The 21,378-nt window shown below is 36.5% G+C and overlaps 1 protein-coding gene across 10 annotated transcripts in view; it reads right to left on the reverse strand.

The window, feature by feature from the left end:
• Cfap20dc (CFAP20 domain containing) overlaps positions 1-21,378 on the reverse strand; it is a 205,875-nt gene that overhangs the window by 54,550 nt on the left and 129,947 nt on the right. For 9 of the 10 annotated variants that reach the window (XM_074044080.1, XM_074044079.1, XM_074044081.1 and 6 more), the window contains 2 exons: positions 10,199-10,402; positions 40-101 (listed from right to left, as the gene is read on the reverse strand). In XM_074044080.1, the coding sequence (XP_073900181.1) occupies positions 40-101; positions 10,199-10,402 (266 nt within the window). The remainder of the gene's footprint in view (positions 1-39; positions 102-10,198; positions 10,403-21,378) is intronic. The other variant, XM_074044082.1, reaches the window with a different exon arrangement.

Below are 21,378 nucleotides of genomic sequence, written 5' to 3' on the forward strand. Positions count from 1 at the left end.
TTTTTTAAAAAAATTATTTAGGTGATTAATGATTCTTACCGAGGGTTAGAAGGAGAAGGTGGATTCATTTCTTTCTGATAGTGACGGCCCTGGTTAACAGGCTGTAAAACACAAAATATTTGTGAGGAAGGTATTAATCAACACAGTGCTCTTTATGTATATTTTCACATACATTCTCAGTTGAGACACAACTCACAAGAACTGGGAGATCAGGCAAATAGCAGAGTGGTATAAATCAGAAAATGCATGTTATTTTAATGGCCAGTGACTAGGCTCAACCAAATCTATGATGTAATTTAAGTTTTTGTGTCAGAATCTTCCTCTTTGTGCCTTTTGTGGAATTTTATGCTGTTAATAATGATTGATATTTGCAGAAAGAGCAAAATAAAACATAAAACTTATGTTGCCTCCCAAGCAGGAGTAATAACATAGAGATACAAAATATTTACGCCTCAATGTTAGTAAGTTTGTAAGAATAGCTTCTACTGCCATTAATGAGAATCACACATGTAAATCTGAGGTCAAGGTAGCCATTTCCCCCAAGTGTATAATATAACTGAAAGTAGTGATCAGTGAGCTGAGAAAACTGATGCCAACACCTGACAAAAATGTGAAATCTCAAATTTTCCTTCCATAAGAAATCTTTATCATTTCACAAGGATTACAAACTTACATCCTAAGTAGCCTTAAACACTTGCCTCTAATAAAACTGATCTTTTCCCTTTTTATTCTATAAAGGGAGAAAATTCTGTTATATCTAATATAAATTCTCTTTTGAACATCAACTGTAACTACTTTCCTTATGTAGAAAACAACAATGTAATTCTAATAGGAAAATCACTTTTTTTAGCATTCTCATTTTCTTATAAGTTGGAATTTGGTATACATTTTTGAATTTCATTCACAATGCTACTTTCTTACCCAAAGGGGTTGGTATCGGCACTTTGTCACCCATAGTAATGTGGCTCCACAGTGCTGCTTGTATATAACAAGCCCGCATTCCTTATTTCCCATATATTCCTTATTTTAATTGGTCCTGAAATATTAATGACATAGATGATGGGAATTCTTCAGAATAAACTGTCTTTCTCTATAAATAATCTCTTGGAAGTGTTCCTTTAATTTAAATCAAACACCCCACCTGATAATCACAGTCACTTAGCCTGACTACCTGTGATGCACCATGAATTTAAATGCACTCAGATACTTTGGTAACTGAATCAATATCAGTGCATCACTATTTCAGTAATAGGAAACAACAGCTGGGGGAACAGTGGAAGGAAAAACATGTCATAAGGCATATTTGACCTCACTACAGCAATAAGACCTTCAGCAATTTGCAAGTGAAATTTACTTCTACGATTTAGGCTTTATTATTTCATGGCAAAAAAGAAATTAGCAAGCAAAGGCCTGTTTAGGTTCTCTGGACTAACTCACTCTGGTATAGAAATAAATTCATTGGTATTCATTCAGTATTTCAGCTATACTCAGGCTTCCAGTGAATGGATTTCTACCTATTTATTTTCAGTGGCATTTCCATAACTCTAAGAATGATAGTCCTGATATTCAGCCAAATGTCCATTTCTTAATTTTATACTATCAGTTCTAGCTGTACACATCCCAAACTCTTATTCCAAATGACCTTACTTCACCCTTGGAAAATGTCTATTGTGTATGACTTAGCTCTTACTTTAGACTATACAGACTGGTCCCTTTCCATCTCTGCCCATGTTTATACAAAACAGATTCAGTGATGGAAGGAATTTTAAAAAATAACACAATCAATAAAAATTCACATTCATAGTGATTTTTAAGTGCTAGAAAGCAAATGAAAATATCCAGTGGATGGTTTTCAAAGTAATAAGAACTACTGACATGAATAGATAGAAAGGTGAATGACCTGTTGTCTTAAGCTAGATAGTTCCACTCACAAATGGATATTAATGTAGTTCAGGACATGCTATCTCAAAATATGGCACCACGGCATTTGAGAAAACAGCAGCAATGCTCTCGCACCTTCCCTTGCTCTTTGCCATTGAAGCAGCTCATAAAAACCTAGGAAAGACTTTCTGACCTGCCCCTGAAGCAGGTCATAAGACCTAACCACATGAGAAGTGCCATCCCTATACCCAGAAGAAAGGAACATCCTTATCTCTGAAAATAAAATGTCACAGAGAAGGAACTGAAAAAAGTTTCTCCCAGTTTATTTCTGTTAGATCAAATCACTTTGTTCAATCATATTTCTGTATGACTTTGTCAAACCTAGCATAAAATATACACGTGCAATCATTTCTTTGAGTCTTCACTTCCTATGAAGGCTTCTGTGTTATGAAAAACTAAGATAAAATAAATTTGTATGTTTTTCTCTTGTTAATCTGCCTTATTATAGGAGTCTCAGCCATAACCTAGGAAGGATAGGGAAAATGTGTTTTTTTCCTCCATACTTGATGTTTCTGCACTTACGTTTTAGTAAATCATTTTAGGTAGGTGATATCCTGTGACCAACAGTATCAGTAAGAGAAAATAAAATTCAGTTTTTTTAATTTTGGAATTCAGTCATAAATAGACATAAAGGGACCATTAACAATATTTACAAGTAACCATGACAAAAGCAGTAATAGCAATAACTGATATTTATTGAACATTTACTCCATGCTAACTCTTGATGAATGTTATCTCATAGTTGCTTCTCACAGTAATTCTATGAACTACATAGAATTAACAACTCTGTATAACAGAAGAGGACATTCAGAGACTAAGTAGTAACACAAGGTCAGGCCTGCCAGTAAATAAGTGATGAAAGATTTTTAACTCACCCTCTTAACCACTGGTTTGTAGTGCTTACTCCAGCTTGGGAGTTTTCACGTAGAATGATGAATACAAAACTTTTTAATAAGAAGTGTGGCAAAATCCATTCAGTTTATGGTAGGAAAAAAAAAGTGACCCTGAAATACATTTATCTGAAATATATAAGATTTTCTCCTTACCACAAATTAAATACATCTGATTTAGTTCTCATGACATGCCACTATATATTTAAAGTTAAAGAAACTATGTTTTGCCACATTGCTAAATTCAGAACAAATGCATGATGCAATAGACAGTATTCTGAGGATAAGGAAAGTTTATTTCATGGGGTGACTTTCACAGTCACTAAACACAGAACAACTTATACATTTCAATATTTTCTCCTGATAGTACAGATAACACTAACTCTAATATCAGTTTTGTATATCATTTCTATAGTTGTATAAGTGCATCTGCTCATCTGATTTATCTATAGCTTAACAATCAACTACTTACCCTTTTAGTTTAGTAGGATTAAAAGAAAACTCATTACATGCAAAGAGAGTTGAAAAATTAATGAATCTGTGGGTCAGAAGAAATTAAGACTTACTAGTTATAAAACACCTGAAATGCCAAAATATTATGTTTTGGATGCACAACAGCCAGCAATTATCATGTAAAATGCTGATATTCTCTTGAGCAAAGAAATGGAACAAATCATAGAAACAGGGGAACTTGTCCTGTTGGTGGCGCTTTTGCTATGCACTAGTGCCAGAAAAACAGCATTCATAAGATTTACCACCAAGCACAAAATGCTTTGCTTTTCTATGATTAAGCTGCTAGAAATTTGGGGGTGAGGAAGAGAAGTGAAGGCTAAGTAAAAGAACAAGAGATAAGATAATCCTGTCGTGTTAAAAGGTAAGGACAATATTTTTATGTAAAATGTATGACTATGACAATGATGTTGCAAGGTTAATCAAGACCATAAATAACTTGTTCGAAAACTGCACCGTATGCTTATAATTTTATTAAGTGCATTTTGACTTGCTTTTCTCCAAATATTATGCTCTGCAACATGCCATGTTGATGGATGCGTGCGATGAACTTTTTTTTTTTTTTTCTTTTTCCAAGCTGGGAAGACTTATGTGGTTGATGATAGGTTATGTTGTGGGAATTGTTAGCTCGAAGGAATGATGGCTTTGGGGCATATGCTAACATCTGCACATTAGGCATGTTTTTCTTGAACCTAGGTTCTTAGAGGGACAGAGAAATACTGAAATAATGAAATCATCAAAGAGTTCACCTGTAAAACTCTGTGGGGGTCAGTCTGAGTGCTAGTGTTTAAGTTCACATCAAGACAAGCATAAGAGCATCTCTGCCCACTCTTATGGCCCTCAATAGCCATGAAAAGGGAAAATGTCCTAGAAATCTTTTCTGATCACTAAGTGGCCCTTTGAGGACAGAACCTTAGGGAGCAGCAATCTATAATCATTGAGAGCTTACTTTGGAACATGCATCCCATGTACCCATTCAGGTCACACATGGCAAAATATGAGGAGCCCCCCACCCCACTTTTTGGCAGTGCTGGGGATCAAATTCTTGTGCATGCTAAGCAAGCACTCTGCCACTGAGCTATACACCCAGCCTAAGGAGGCCTTTTTATTTATCACATTTTACAGGACATGCTAGTAAATGGCAGAGTTGAGATTTGGGCCTAGGTGGAGTCTGTATTATTTTGGTCATCACATGAGGCTATACCCATTAATAGCTATTCCTTTTCCTTAAGAACACACATACACACACACACACACACACACACACACACACACACATACACACACACATTCTCACACATACTATGGTTTTGTGCTATTGTCTGTCAATCAAAATCTTCACCACGATAAAATTCACTTAAAAATTCCTTATAACTAATTCCCAGCTCCTTTCCCAAGGCTGCCTAAAGATTAGTTTTTGAATAAATCTCATGAGGACTACTCTTAACAGAAACCCTCCAAAATTGATTACTTGTAGCTTGGTTTCCACAGAAGTTGTAAAGTATTGTTTTAATTGAATTTGGTTCAAAGTTAGAAACTTTGAAAAATTTGTCTGTCAAAGGCCAATAGATTTTTCAGTAGGCTTGATTTATTTAGCATGAGATACCTACAAAAGCCAGTTTGCTATGAGAAATATGGTTACATTTAATTACACTTTTAAATGACTAATTTATTATATCTAAACACCTTTTAAACAGTACATATTACTCTGAACTATACAGATGCTACTGTGGTAAACACAACAGATTTTGCTAAAGACTTCATTTCACTCTCTGTTGGCTTTCTAGGTTTAGACGGCAATGTGTGTGAAGTTGTCAGGTAAAGATACTATGCTGAACAAGATCTGACTAAATTAATCTCTCTCTCTCTCTCTCTCCCTCTCTGTCTCTGTCTCACTCATCAGCCCTCCCTCAGAGGGAGATTTTTCCTTTGGGTGTACATTTATTTTCCACTTATCAGTTATTGAATATAAGACATTCCTGTATCACTCAAGATTAATTTAAGCAAAACAAAGCTCATGTTTATTTTGGAGTTTTGATGAAAATTATCTTACTTTATAGTAAAAAAGGAATTTTTTTGTGTTAGTTATTGACTCACTTAACCAATAACTGACAAGTGGCTGTGGTGCCACCTGCCCAGCATGGAAGGAATGAAAAGATGGAGGCATGGTTCTGTCTTCAAGGTGCTCACATTCAGGCTTGGGGGATATTGGCAACAACTGCTATTTGTTCCAACTGAACCTGCTGATCATGAGTGAAGCTGTGCATATGTGAGGGCAGGGGGTATATGGGAAATCTCTGTATCATTCTCTTAGTTTTGTGGTGAAAACCTAAAACTGCCTTAAAAATAAATTCTTTAATAAAAATTAGCCATCAAACAAGCAAAGGAAAAACCAAGTAGCTATTTTCTAGGTAGAAAAGAACATTTCTAAGGATGGAGGAGCATTCTAGGCAAAAAGCATGAGCAATGGCATAGATGAACAAAAGGAACAGCTCCCCTAGTGATGGGCATGTGGCACAGTGTGGCCAGAGTGGAGAAGTTCTCCTTTGCGGATGTTGGATGGGATGGGGTGGGATAGGGTGAAGTGGCAAGATAAGTCAAGATCTACTCAAGCTAATGGAGGATCAAACATGCTAAGAGGAGAGACTCTAGGCTTACATCCACAGAACTCTCCTTTTTAGAGCCTGAGATTTCTTCTTCTCTCTTGCTACATAGTAAACTTGCACACTCATTCTTGAACTTTGGATTAACTGTTGCCTTCTCTGTGAGTGCATCCCTGGAACCCACAGGTAGAATTAATGGCTCCCTCCCATGTGTTCCCATAATCTGTTCTATTATTTACTCACCCCCTGAATTACAGTGAGCTTTTTACCTCTCCGCTTCCCTCTACAACTGTGAACACTTCAAGACTGGGTATCTCCAGCACTCAGTCCCTAACATGTGTACAACTCAAAGAACAAAATGTGTGGATGACTTGATATGAGGCAAACAAGTAAGCTTGTGGTGAGAGTTTCCATGGAGATCTCCTGGCTCTAGGGCAGACAGGAAGCTATGTCTCTCACAGCAAGGCCTGGAGAAGGGCCACAGAGGCTTTGGAGCTGTCTGAGGAATAATCAGGCACAAAATACTGGAATATGCATAGAATATATTCAGGAAGTTATAACTGGGATGAAAGCATGGAGTGAAAGGTGAGGAAGAGTGAGAGATGAGGCTGAGATAGGGGCAGGTCTCAGATCATGGGAACCTGTGTGCCAAACTAAAGACGGGAGCCACTCAAGGGCTTTATGTAGGGAAGTGACCAGATCACATCTGGGCTTCAGAAAGATCATTAATGTGAATAATAATGATGATAACAATAACAACTAAGCATTATTTACTAAATGCTTATTATGTTTCAGATATAGTGAAAAGTGCTTTACAAGATCATAGCTTTGATTGGAACCACAGCACTCTGACTTCAGGGCAGACACTCTTGACCTCAAGCATATGGTGCTTGGAGTGGAGATACAGAGAGATTGAAGGACTGCTGAAGGAATTTAGATAAAAAATAATGTGTCAAGGCTGTGTTATTAAGAGGCAAAATACAGGAGTTTCAGAGTTTAGAGAGAAGTTGGAAATGGGGGATGAAAGTATAGAAGTGGAGATATCTTCCAAATTTCTGGCTCAAGTGCCAGTGTGGATGGCAGTGCCATTCCTGAGTTAAGAAGAATAGGATGTCACCGTGATAAATAAAGTTATTAGTTCTTTCATTTCTTCTTTACACCATCTCTGTACAATTTCCGAAGAGAAAGGCATATGCTCTCAGAAAGACTACAATGAAGCTTGAAAATTGCTCTATTTAAACTTCATAAGAGCCCAGGATGTAGTATTCATTAAAGAATGCAATTTCGCATTTGTTGATAGTTTCAGTATTGGAATAGACTGAAGTTGATGTAATAATAAGCATATTTTATGAATAGAAAAGGTAGGATTTTCAGTTATTTTCTGTCTAAAAAAATAGACTCTTCAATTTCTCATTTGGTTGAATAGAGGGGTTATTAAGTTCATTACTAATGGTGTTATTTTTGGCTGTGTACTTTACAGTGGAACAGTTGTCATGCAGGAGACTTTAGTCCTTGCCAGAACAGGAAAGGATGAGAATGTGGTATCCAGGGCAACCAAGAGTTCAGACTTCTCAGTCCATAAATAATCATTCTTCAGCTTGCCCTCCATAATGCTTGGTCTTTGAGTTGCTTCAAGACAGAATGAACTCCATTAGGAGGCCACTGTTCTCTTTCTTACTTGTAGTTTAAATGAGTACTAAGGAATATTCTGTAAGAAAGGCAATGTTTCAATTCCTTCATAAATTGTATTGACAAAAAATCTGCAAACAGACTCTTATGATCTTAGCTCTGGCTTAAGGATGCACTGTAGCCCGAGTAACCAGAACACAGATATTTTTCTGGCACCAAAGCTGCTTTAGACGTTATGCAAACTTGATAGCTGTGGTTAATGAAAGCACAATTGGGAACTCTGGGGGATGGGCAAAGTGGGAATAAAAAGCACTAATTAAAAACTTGTATTAATTTTTTCCTTTCACATCTCCTTGGAGCCAATTTGAATTCTTCTTCCATGAAGACTTGCAAATTCTCTTCAAGATCACAGAACTCTCACCTTCCACTGGATGTGTGATGTGTATAGCATCCATTTGATAATTAAGATACATATGAATAAATCACCACACCATAGTGGTTAGGACCTCAGGCTTGGGAATCAGGCCAACCTAGGTCTAAACTGCTTCATCAGAGCCTGAATGTTCTCATCTGGAAATGGGGATTCAAATGGTACTTATCTCACAGGGCAGTTGGAATGTGGATGTTAGATAACATATGTGACTGGGCCTCCAAGGTGTCGGAGACCTGGGAAAAATCAGCTTTAAGATACAAAAAGTAAGTTGCAGAATTATTAATTATTAATTAACAAATGGATCAATAATTTAAAAATATATAATATTTACTTGTTTAAATTATGTATTATTAAATATATACAACATAACATCTCTGTCAACTATATTTCAGCTCAATCTTTATATAGTTATATGTAAAAATGAATCAGTTATATGATTTTATATTTCCTTTAAAATATTACATAGTAAAAAAGCAATATTTACTATCAGATGAATGTATATTTTAATATGGTTAATATGATGCTCAATGTGGTATTATAGTTTGATCTGGAATGCCCCTAAAGTCTCATATGTTGAAGGCCTGGTCCCCAGCTGGTGGCATGGTTGGGAGATGGTCAAAACTTTGGGAGGTGGGGCTTAATGAATGAAGTTGGGTTACTAGGTATGTGCCCCTGAGGGGATATTGGGACCCTTGCCCTTCCTCTCTATTTCTTTGCTTCCTGGCTGCCATGAGGTGAGCTGCTTTGCTCTACCATGCACTCCCTGCAGTGGTTCTGTCTTACCACTGGCCCAAAGTGATGAGGTCAACTGACCATAGACTGAAACCTCTGAAACTGTGAGCCAAAATAAATCTTTCCTTCTTTTCAGTTGTTTTTCTCAGGTGTTTTGTCACAGCAATGGAAAGATGAATAACATATGGTTTTTATATGCAAATGTTCTTTGGGTTTATAGAGATCTTAAAATGACTCTAGATGCTTAAGAAAATGGTGGCTTTAATTATAATTATTATAGGAATGATTTTATTATTCTGCCTTATGACATTTTTTGGGGTATTCTATTTCAGTTTATGCTTTATTTGTCAAGTTAAGCTGTAAGATCCTTGAGAAAAATATTGTAGAGAATGGAGTCAACATACAGGGCCCTGAGTCAACATACAGGGCCAAGGATTTAGTTTGTTCACCTGAAAAACAGGAAGACTAAGACCTGCTCCAACTCCTCTGCTGTCCCAGAGTGAGGGTGATGACCATACTTAATGTGCTTTAACTATGTAAACATAGGGAAATAAAAGCCTTTGAAAGGTGCCTGCCATGGCTCCTTAGATGTAGGGAGGCACTGGTCAATAAATATCTAATGACTCTACAGAAGGTTCTTTTCTGCTTTCATATCCAAGCAATACTAAATATATCTATAGTCTTTCCCCTTTGTTCATTTATTTAATAAACATTTATTTGTTAAATATAAGGCACAAGGCTTGTGCTGGGAGTGAGGATATAGTAGAATATTCAGTCTACAGTAAAATTATTCTTTCTTTTTTTAAGTGTATGTTTTTATACATTGCTATGATTTGAATGTGCCCCAAAGTCTCTGTGTTAGAAACTTAATGTCAATGTAACAGTGTTGAGAGGTGGAATCTTTAAGAGGTGATTAAGACATGAAGTCTCTGCATTCATGCATGCATTAATCTCATCACTATGGAAGCAGATTAGTTATTGTGGTAATGTGTTCTGGATAAAAGGGTTGATTCAGCCTCCTGCTACTGGTTCTCTCTCTCTCTCTCTCTCTCTCTCTCTCTCTCTCTTTCTCGCACATGCTCTCTTAGCCTTCTGCTTTCCATGATGGGAGATGCAGAAAGGAGGCCCTCGCCAGATGTAGGTCCTTTACCCTTGGACTTCTTAGCTACAACTGTAAGAAATAACTTTCTGTTCTTTATAAATTCCTTAGTCTCATGTATTCTGTTATAGCAGTATAAAATGGATTAACACATTGGTTATCATATACAAATTTTCTGAGGGTAAACAAGACAATTTAAGAAAAGATGATGGTATCTCCTAATTTCTGCCCCTAACCCTAAAACACCATTTCAGAATAAGTCTGAGTATTTCTTATGGGGAGTGCTCTTATGTTAAGTCTAGTTTTCCCAGACAAGGCTGGGCTTTATGGCTATGAAGTGAATACAAAACACAGCACTCACAGGTGGCAGGCAAGAGTTCCATGTGGTTGTGTCATCGCTGCTGGTACTTATGCTGACATTACAGTTGTCAACCTGGGATGCACTGAGGCCATGGGGAGCCCCCATGTCTTCCAGTTCTTCGTTCTGCTGCCGTCGTAGGCTTGCCAGCATCTGCAACTCAGATTCACTCATCTGGCTGGGCTGATAGTTTCTCCAGTTGTAATCCTGACCAAAAGAGAGGAAAATGGTAGAACAAAGGGTCACTTTTCTGAAAGGGTCTTTCTTAACTTTGTGGGCTATCAGCAAATGCTACCCATAGCCCCTATCCCCTGCAATGGCTCCCCACTGAGAAGCACAGATCCTTAACACACCTTTCATGAGATCCTCCTCCATCTGCCTCACTCATCTTGTGAATTTTTCTCCCAGACATGCCAGCCACACCATCCTTCACTGAGGTCCTCAAAAGCATGAAACTCACACCTGCCTTAGTTCCTGTGGTACATTACCAGTTCCCTCTGCCTCGAGTCTGCTATTTGCTGGGCATCCTTTAGGTCCCAAATGATATGTCTCTTCCTCAGGGAAGCCTTTTTTGATAACAAATGGGATCAGATCCACTGTTATGTGCTTTCATAGAATTTAAAATTTCTCACTTTTAGCATTTATCACAATTATAGTTATGTAATTATTTCTGGAGTCCACAGGTAGGCCGAGAAGTCTGCACAGGTAAGCACAATGAGCACCTTACTCTTACATGTATTTCATATGTCTGGTGCTTTGTAGGTGATCAACCAATATTTGTGGATTAACTAAATAAATAAAAATTCAAAGTAGTTTTTTTAAAAAATAAAAATAACTTTCTATGAAAAATTGTAGTTCATAAGGGAGTTGGTGAATTTCACCACTGTTGAACATGAAGACCAAATATATTCAAATTATAGTAAGATTGATAATAACTACTACTATTAAAAGCCATCAAATAAAACTTGAATGTGAGATAAGATGAGAACGTGAAAGCTCTGAAAGCCAGAAAGGCCTCAAAGCCACAATAAATATCTACACTGATTGGGCAATACTATACATGCAATCAACAATACCACTACAAATCTTTAGAGGCTAATAGAAATATCATTTCAATGCACAAGAAAGAAATTGGTATCTGAAAGTTTTAAAACATTTTATTTCATTTCTTTTTGGCCTAAATCAGATTTGAGAGCAAGTACTAATTTCAACATTGTTAAAATGCTGGTATTACAACGAGCAGTGTGATTTACATCCAGCAGTGGCAAATAACTTAAAGGAATTTTGAAAATTTCTGGTATATCTGGAAAAAATGGTTGTACTCAGGTCTTTTCTAAGACACATTAGAATTTGTAGACATTTAAATCTCTACATTTACTTTCTTGGAGGGTCCTTTAAGATGGCCTCTGGCTTCTCTTCTTTTTTATTTCATAAGGATGTAAAAGAAAATGTAATTTTGAAAACAATTCTTAGCGTTCCTAAGATAGTAAATGCTTTTTAATAAAGCATTACCATCATCTTAATTTGAGGTTTTAAAAAACTTGTTATCTAATAATGTGAGGTGGAGACTTTCTGGAAAGTTGCCAGCAGAAACTCAGTTAAAATCCTTATGTTCATGGTTCTAGCAGCTTGGCACCATGAGAGGTCAGACAATCTACAGGAGGATTTGTGAGTATTTAAGATACTTTGAGAGGGTTCTTGGGGAAAAACAAATATAATAATAACAAAATTTATATTCTAATGAAAAAGCACTGAGAGATTTTAAATTCGTAAAAAGTAGTTGAGAGAATAAACACAGGAAAAGATGCACAACATGTTGAATTTAGAGAACTACAACTTAAAACCACAGTGAGATGCCCTTCACATCCACTAGGGTGCTTAGAGTTAAAAAAGAAATAGACAATACCAAGGGTGTGAAGAAACTGGGGGGTCCTTATACATTGCCCTTGCTGGGTGGGAATGTAAAATGGTATAGCTGCTTTGGAAAAAAAGTTTGGTAGTTTCTCAAAGTATTAAACATAGAATTATTATGGGACCCAGAAACCCCTAGACATATACCAGGAGAAATGAAAATCTATGTACACAAAATAACTTTTACAGAAGTATTCATGGCAACATTAGTTCTAATAGTCAAAAAGTGAAAGAAGCTGAATGCCCATCAACTGATGAATGGATTTTTATTTATCCATACAATAGAATATAATTCAGCCATAAAGAGAAATAAGGGGCTGATACATGCTACAACCTAGATGAGCCTTGAAAACATATGTTAAGTGAAAGATTCTGTGTATATGAATAGTCTGGAATAGGCAAATAAATAGAGATAGAAAGTGGGTTAGTGGACGCCAGTGACTGGGGAAAATATTTCTAATGGGTAAATGGCTTCTTTTTGGGGTGATGAAAATGTTCTGAAATTAGGTCATAATGCATACAGGATATACTAAAACTCTTGAGTTGTCTACTTTAAAAGGGTGAAGTTTATGGTATATGAATTATACCTAATTACAAAGAAGTATTTCTATAAACAGAGGTGACAATGAGAATACTAGCTGCTTGACTTTGAGTGCTACAGTGAACAAGTGACTTGCCGTCATTCAGTTTTTCTGTCAAGAAACGGAACTGAACCTTTTAATGTGTCATATTGGTATGTTACTTGGCCTGTCATTGTCAATAAGTGGGAAAATGACATTTTAGTTTTCACAATTTGTCTTAAGAAGAAATCTTTAATATGTACTTAGTATGATAGATTCAGTCATTCAATACAGGCATGTACTGTGTCTAAAGAACAACTTTGGGTCTCAGGAGAGAAAAATAAGAGAGGATGCGGCAGTGGTTTGGTCAGACAGAACTGAGTCCAGGCCCCAGTTCTATCATTTCCAGCTGGAAATGCCTCAGTTTCTTCATTTGACAAATGCAGTCCATATTATACCTCTCATAATTTTTGGTGGACTAAGTTGAATAATATACATCTTATGCTTAGCACTAAACCTGACAAACAGCTATACTAGGGGTATCAAAACTTATGATTTGAAACCTTATCAGGAAATGCTAGTTTGGGTCTTAAGTGTCCTCCAGGGGCTCATGTATTAAAGGCCCATGTGTTATTGGGAGATCATGGAACCTTCAAAAGGTGAGGCCTAGTGGGAGGTCTTAGTCCAATGGAGGCATACCCTAGAAGGGGATTGTGGAACCTCCCTGCCCCAACTCTTCCCCCCCATCTCTTCCTCTCCCTTTCTCCAGCATCCAGCCTGCAGTGAACAATTTCACTATATGCTGTCATATGTGCATATGTGTCACAGGTCCAAAAGCAATGGAGTCAATCAATCACGGATCGAAATCCTCCCAACAAACTGTGAACCAATAAGCCAGTTCTCTTTATAAACTAATTATTTCAGGTATTTGCTATTGTAATGAAGAGTTGAATAATAACACATGTACCTTTCAGTTATGTGTTCATTTATAAACCAAAGTCTTGTACAACTATATTAAAATTGTATGTATAATACAAAACATACACAAAATATAGAAATTAAAATGTTTGACATTTACAAAATAAATGGATAGTTTAAATTTTTTTTCCTGAATCTGAATGAGTTAGCTTTGGCACATATATTCTGGGGTGAAAACATCCCCTGATAAGAGACCACTGAGTTGGCAATCAACACTGTTATTATTCATTCCTCTATCCGCCTTCTTCTAGTCTTTCGTCCATTCAGTTCCATGCTAGTTGCTGGGAGAAAAAGGAAACAAGATATACCTCTATCCTCGTGAGCCCCTAGTCTAGAAACAGAGGCATTATACCATTGGAATTAGAATGTTTTATGGTTAGTATCACAACAGAGATATGAATAGAACGCAGCACAGAAGTGATCGGCTGTCCCACAGAATTACAGAAACCCTCAAACAAGTCTAACATGGCATTTGATAGTAATTAAGTTTGCTGACATTGGAATTAGGGGCCTTCAGAAGGGCTTTCCACCACTGGCAGTATTGAAGCAGGGGCTGGGGAACTGCTGGCTGGACTATTGCAGTCATCTGCAGTGGTAAGAAATGAGATAGATTGAGTCATTAATTTATTCCACAACTACTTACTGAGACCCTATTCCAAGACAGGCACTGTTCATGCTAAGTTTGCTTAGAACTCTATGTATTTCCATGATTTTATTTCCTACAATAGTAAAATTCATTCTGACAGCACTCTGGAAGGGCAGCCAAAAATGAACAGAGAGAAGAAAGCAACTTCCTCCAAATCATGGATAGAGCAACTGGTGGCGAAGGCAGGTAATTAACTTAGTTCTCCAGCACATTTTTGATTTGCAATCTCATAAGCCACTTCAAAAGCTCCAGAAAGGCTAAATCATTTATTATTATTATTTTAAAGGAGGCTTGCAATAAACTCTTCACATTAAAGTGGACTTTGGCACAAGATGTCCCCTAACTAAATCACGCGACTGCTGAGAGGCAGTAATTCTAACTCAGAGCAGCTCAAAAGGTTATGCGTAATCCGATTTTGTCTCGAAGTAGCCTTGTAGGAAAGAGGGGAAACATTATCAGTCAGATCGGTTTAGGAATGAAGCACCGGGCAGAGGGCTACACAATTCAGCTGTGTTCAGACTCCTAGACAAGTCTTCTGCTCGCTTGCCATTCAAGTCATTTGTTTTCATTGACTTCCCTCAGATATTATTAGGACCCTAAGCCAGTGAAGTTACAAAGATAGTCAAGATGTGCCCCATGCTTTGGTAGGTCATGCAACTAGCAGGGCAAATGAGAGCTATGAGGAAATGACTATATATAAGGTAGCATATAAGTCAGCATTAATAATCACACAGAGCCTTGGTAATGATTTAAAGGAAATCTTATAAATCCAGCAAAAATATAAAACACAGTAAAAACAAAAACAACCTTTCATCTTGATCCCCTTTACCCAATCTCTGTTCTCGAGATTTTAAAACACAAGAGCTTAATTTATTAAATATCTGTCTATAGAATTTTGTTAATTTCAAAAAGACTCTGATCCATTGAACTGTGGGTGACCCCAGGCTAAATTTACAGTGTGGTGTGGAGAAAAATGAACTATGGCCACAAGATAAGGTCAGACCAAGAAACTCACTGTATTCTTTATAGATGGGAGGGGAATAGAATTGGGAGGAAATGTGACATTATTCGGGTTCTGGAGCTGAAAAAATCACCGAGACTCTCAGAATCAGGTTTGCATTGTGAGAGTGCCTGATTCTCATGGCATAGGGGAAATCATGTTGCAAAAAGTCTTAATACAAAATCTATCAAATAATCCTGTTTCTATATTCTTTTAGGTTATATTAAGTGTAGCTTAAAAATAGAACTACTCTTACAAAGAAGATGGTGGCTGTTAGAATACAAGTGGTAACATGAGAAAAGGGTGTTATACAAAATGGTCTGGCATTTCATAAAAGAGAGAGGTCCCTTTATACAGCACAGTTAAGGCTTCAAGGAGAAGATGGTCACTAAGCCGGGCCTTTAAGAAGGGTGATACCACAGTGTATTCCAAGCATCAGGGAGGAAAACATGAGGCAAGTCAGAAGTATGTAGCTTATGTTCATAGAAAAATTATTCAGCAGACTAGAAAGTAATATAGTCTTTCAAAAATGAAATCAATAATACCCATAGCAACAAGGATGAAAATACCCACAATTTAATTTAAACCTGATAGGACCAAATCACTTCCTCTTTCTTATTCAAGTCTTATCAAAAGTCTAAGATTCTTGATGGTACAAAAGCATAAAAAAGTCTAAGATTCTACCCAAAGACATTTTCTTTAATAGCTCCCAAATGAATACTACCAATATGCCCAGTAAAATGGATAAATAAATGGTGCTAAATTCACACAGTGGAACACTATACAGCAATGAAATAAGCGATCTATTGAATCTCACCAACAAAACACTAAGTGAGAGAAGTCAGACATAAAAGAGTATATTAATTAACCTTGGGGATAGTTATTTGTGAGGGGATAGTGGCAGGAAAGGATAGTAACATGGAAGGAACACATAGGGCTCTGGATTGTGGTGGTGTTCTTTCTTGATCTGGATGATGGTCACATGAGTTCATTCAGTTTGTGAAAATTCATCAAAGTTTATGCTTATGATATGTGTGCCTCTCCATGGTCAACAACAATGAAGATTTCTAATGGTCATAGAAGATATCCTGGGAAGTGAGGACTTGTTAATCATCGGCAAACCTCTTTCCGCAGTTCTAGTGTAATGTAGCTGGGGAGTCATATCAGTGGTGATTTTAAATTTATATTTATTATTATTCTAAAAATTTCATTTTTGAATTAGCATACATTAATAACATGAGGGAATTTCACTATGATAATTCCATACATATGTACACTGTGCTTTGAACATGCTCATCTCCTCCATTATATTTCTATCCCTTCTTCCTCCCCCCTCACTTTTCAAACAGTGTTTGATGGGTTACATTATACCGTGTTCATATGTATGTACGTAGCATACTTCAATCCTCTTCGCTCCTCAGTATCCTTTCCTTTTCTCTTCTCCCTTCCACTCATTCCCTCAGACAGTCCCCCTTTTCCATTCATTGGTCTAGATTCCACATATGAGCAAGAAATGTGACATCTGACCTTTTTTTTTTTGGTGGCACTGGGGCTTGAACTTAGGGCCAGGTGCTCTATCACTTGTTAGGCAAGTGCTCTACCACTTGAGCCACTTCACCAACCTGATATGTGGCCTTTTGAGCTTGGCTTATCTTGTTCAGCATGATGATATTCAGTTCTATCCAACAAATTTATATTAAGAGTATGTACCTACCATTAGAAAGATTTGGAAGTTTTCTTGGTCCCTACATGATAGCAAGAAAAATTAAAAAGTTCATTTGTCAATGCTAGTATTATGCTTTCACTGCCATTTTAACATGAGGATTACTCTACTTTCTATTGCAATTTGCAGACAGTGTTGAATCTCTACATTGACATTTTAAATATTTTAAGTAGCTCATGGTAAATGAGTGTTTCAGGGCATTTCTTCACCAATTAGCATTACTGAAAACTCTTTTCTAATTCCTGAACTACAAGCTCCCCACAAGAGTGCCCTGATTCATTGGGGACACAGTCCCAGTAACATAAAGAACAATGAGAATAGGAGCTACAAACAAGCTGTAAGTGACACATACTTGGCAACCCAGCCCATTCACAATTTATAGTAGTTCTCAGCATATATCTTCACTATGCAAAGGAGTAAAATCAAAAGTCAAAACACTAAGGCACAGTCCAAATTACAATATTTTGCTAAATATAAGGGATGCCCTATCAACTTATATAACATAAACCAGGAGTCAGGCCATTTGAAAGAACCATCTGCTAGATCATGTTTTATATCAGTGGCAGTCATATGGATCTATGGTTATGCATACATAACCATATCTGTGACAAACCTTTTAGCATGTGACCTCAGGCACTTGACAAACTTCTGCCTTACTTATATATACCAATCCTTTATAAAAGGTCCCAGGTAGAGAATTCTTGAATAATTAAACTCATATTTAAGTCCATATAAAGACATAAATAACTTACAATCTCATACATGTACATTTTTGGGGAGAGGGAGGAAGGGTATGAAAGGAGAAATTTAAAAGATCTTTATATTGGTGTGCTATATTTATATGGAATACCCTTCTAATCTATGACCTAAATAGAAATATACTCCCATACATCTTTCCTTGATAATCAGTTTGCTAATTTTCAGAAAGAATTCTCTGACAAGTACAGTTGAACCCTTCTTATTAACCTTAAATGAATTGAAAAAACAATTTTTATTTTTCTAGCACCTATCTTCTAAGATCAAGGTAATCCTGAGTTTAACAATTAATTATAAACCCAAAGGAATCTAGTAAAATCAAATTGAACAGGTCTTATATTACATTTAAGGGTGTGCTATCTTCAAGGCCACAGCAGCCTTGGATATAGGACAAGTATAGTAGCCATCAATAAATGGTAGCTTAAAATATTATTTAAAGAACCAGGAGGCTGTTTTATAGAAATAAAAACAGCAGAGGTAAGCAGACTGAAGTTTTTGGAGTGGGAAAATGATAACTTTAAGCTAAACAGTTTTAGAATGTAAAAAAAGTTTGAGTGTAATATAATAATCACAGATATGTTAACATCTGGGTGTGCTTTTGCACACTAATATATTTTAAAGGTTAAAGTGACAATAGAAGTTAAGTTGTCACAAGGTCATTGACTTTTTTTTCAGTGGTCTCTAATTAGTGGGAGTAGTTCATTGTGGTGGTGCACACTGGCTTTTCTGGCCAAAACTCCTAGGTTAGATACTGCTTTGTCACTTAGATGTGAGCAAGATAAAGCCTCTCTGTTTCCTTTTTGGTCGAACAGTAATAGCTAAGTGCAGTTAAGGTATGGAGATAGGAATGGAGAGAAAGTAAAGAGCATCTTGTAGAGTGCCTGGCACATGGAGGTACCCCAAACCATGAAAGTCATAGAAAGGGTTCTTAGTCAAAGATTTTAGACCCCAGAGTATTTAGGAAATGCTGCCAGCCTCTTGCTGGCAAGTGTAACTTGATCCTACTTTAAATTAGGAAAGGGAAGACATCAGAGAGGGTAAATTTCTTCAGTAAACACTTGTGTAGAATGCTAACCTTATCACAGAATGCTGGAGAACTGACAAGAAAATGTTCCCATGTATTTTGGCTAAACACTCCATGCATTCACATCAATTTATATTTCTGTTAGGTCCTTCATTTTTGTAAAGTGCTCCTACCTACACTTTCTGTAACTTTTGAGAACCTGAAATTGTTTTTCTTCATTGCAGTAAGTGGTACACTGTTTTGCATTCTGAGCTGTTCACAATAGAGATAGCAAAATGTACTAATGATTTCTGCTATTCCATAACATCCCCTAAATTTTGGAGTGCAATTTCATTTTTTATTATTTTTACCTACTTCAGTACAGCATTTTTGTCTTTGAAACTAAACTAGACACTGGATTCAAAGAAAGTAGAAGAAATAAACCACTCTGTAGCAACAGCAGGAGTTTAGATAGAAAACGATTAAAAAAAGAAAGCAGAGGTCTAAGGAGCAAGTTCCACTTGGGAAATTCCTATGCTCAATTGAAATACTTACACTAACGTCACAAATGTTACTTAATCACCAAATTCTGTAGTTTCAGCAATATCTCTGATAGTATGTTGGCAGAAAAAACTGAGATAATGACCTTTCTTTTCAGGGATAAGAAGAGTACAGTTTTGATAAAACATCAACTATCAGACTGTTTTCCAAAAGTTATTAATTGGTAGGAGTGTCCACTTTAATAAACAAAACATTCTTCCCATGGTTAGCACTATGAAATGGTTAGGTTATAAATTGCTGCTCATCAGCCATGAAGATATGCATTTAGAATTTAGCTCTGGGAACAAGGCAGGCATCACAGAAGGTGGTCTTTGGGGAAAGACCAGAGATACTACTCCTGGTTTGTAAATATTTTTCCCTCTCCAGCATATCCCAATATGTTACTCGGCAGAAGAGACACATTAATTCACTCTATATTAGCACTTCATTCAACTACAGAGTGCAAGAAGCATATAACCATATAGCAACTACTTATTAAATGGTACTTGTAATCAATTTCTGGGATTTTATGAATTTGAAAAGGTTTCAATTTGTTTTAGAATGCCAGGTATATTGGTTTACATTTCTGAGTACTCAGCAATGAGTAGAAGAAAATGTTCTTAGTCCCTTGGATTATGGGTGAGGTATTCTACGTGCCTCTTTCATTTAATAGTCCAAATAACCAAGTAGAATAGGTATTATTTCCTCAAGTTTATAGATGATGTAACTGAGGCTAAAGAAGTTTACTGAATATGTCCAAGGTCACATAGGTGAGAAGGATAAGCCTGGATTCACTTAGGTCTGTCTGATCCCAGTTGATGCATTGAACCACAGTACCTACTGCTCTTGATTTTTTAGTTTGGAAGGTTGAAAATGCAGATGGACTTGAAAGAGGGCCTTGCTTGTGAAAGGCTGTTTATCAGGTCGCCCCAGAGCAGCATGAGGCCAGTGGGTACCTGTGGTTAAACTGCCAGAGAAGGGGGAGTCACCCCTAATGAACCTGCACAGTTGGGCCAGGGCAATATGTCTAATATGTTGGGTAACCTGACCTTGAAACAGGTGTTTGAAACAATGCAATATTGTAGTTAAAGCAAGAGAGGGGTCAGAAAGATATGAATTCTTTAAACAATGGAGTATTGCTAGAAAAACAGCTTCAAATGGCATACTTGAGTGGAAAATTCAAAGAGAGACAGATGGCTTCCCTTTGAACAAAGAGTATCATATACCGTAGAAAATTCAGAATGTTATATAAACAGAATAATGACCTTAGAATTCTAAAATAATTTACAATTCATTTTCTTCTAAGTTTGTATAGCACAAATTAAATAGAACTTTTATTACTTTAAAAAAACATGACAGATATTCCCTGTTTCATACTGGGCTCAACTATATCAGGGTGGCAGTGAAACTAATCCTTTGACATTATCCCAAATGACTTCACAATTAAATTTTAAAAATTTGCCCATATTGTAACAATACCTAAAATATCTTTAAAAGTATCCCTCTATAGTTCAGTTTTGATGTTCAAAAATGGAGAGGCAAAAAAGTCAAAAGTTACATGATTCATTTTATAATTCTTTTCCCATTAAAAAATCCTTCTCCCCCAAAGAAAATACCCGAATATATAATTGGTAGCCTATTTTGTCTTTCTCATGAAAATAACCATTTTTAAACAAGTTTTTGGGGGGGCAGGAGCTACAAAGCCTGTTCTAAGTCTTTTTTGTTTATTTAAAGATGTGCTTAATGACATTTGCAGGCTTAAAATGACCCATTTATGATTTGTTTGAATGCAGTGATAGTGCAGAAAAGTTTAATTACCAGCTATCTACATGGTTGCCATATTACCCAGAGGGCTATACTTCTTTCTTAATTAAAAATATTTGAACTTAATAATAGAAAACTCTATTAAAGTATAAACAAAACATTACAAGGAAGATGTATTCTTACAATGTCAGTAAGTATTCTTTAAGAATTACTCATATCTTTCTGTATTAGTGGATTAGAAAGACAGTCCTGCACCTTTGGGAAGAGACTTTACTTTTCCTTTGCCACAAAGTTGCTTCACA

This window comes from Castor canadensis, chromosome 10 (genome assembly GCF_047511655.1).
Source record: "Castor canadensis chromosome 10, mCasCan1.hap1v2, whole genome shotgun sequence".
NCBI lineage: Eukaryota > Metazoa > Chordata > Mammalia > Rodentia > Castoridae > Castor > Castor canadensis.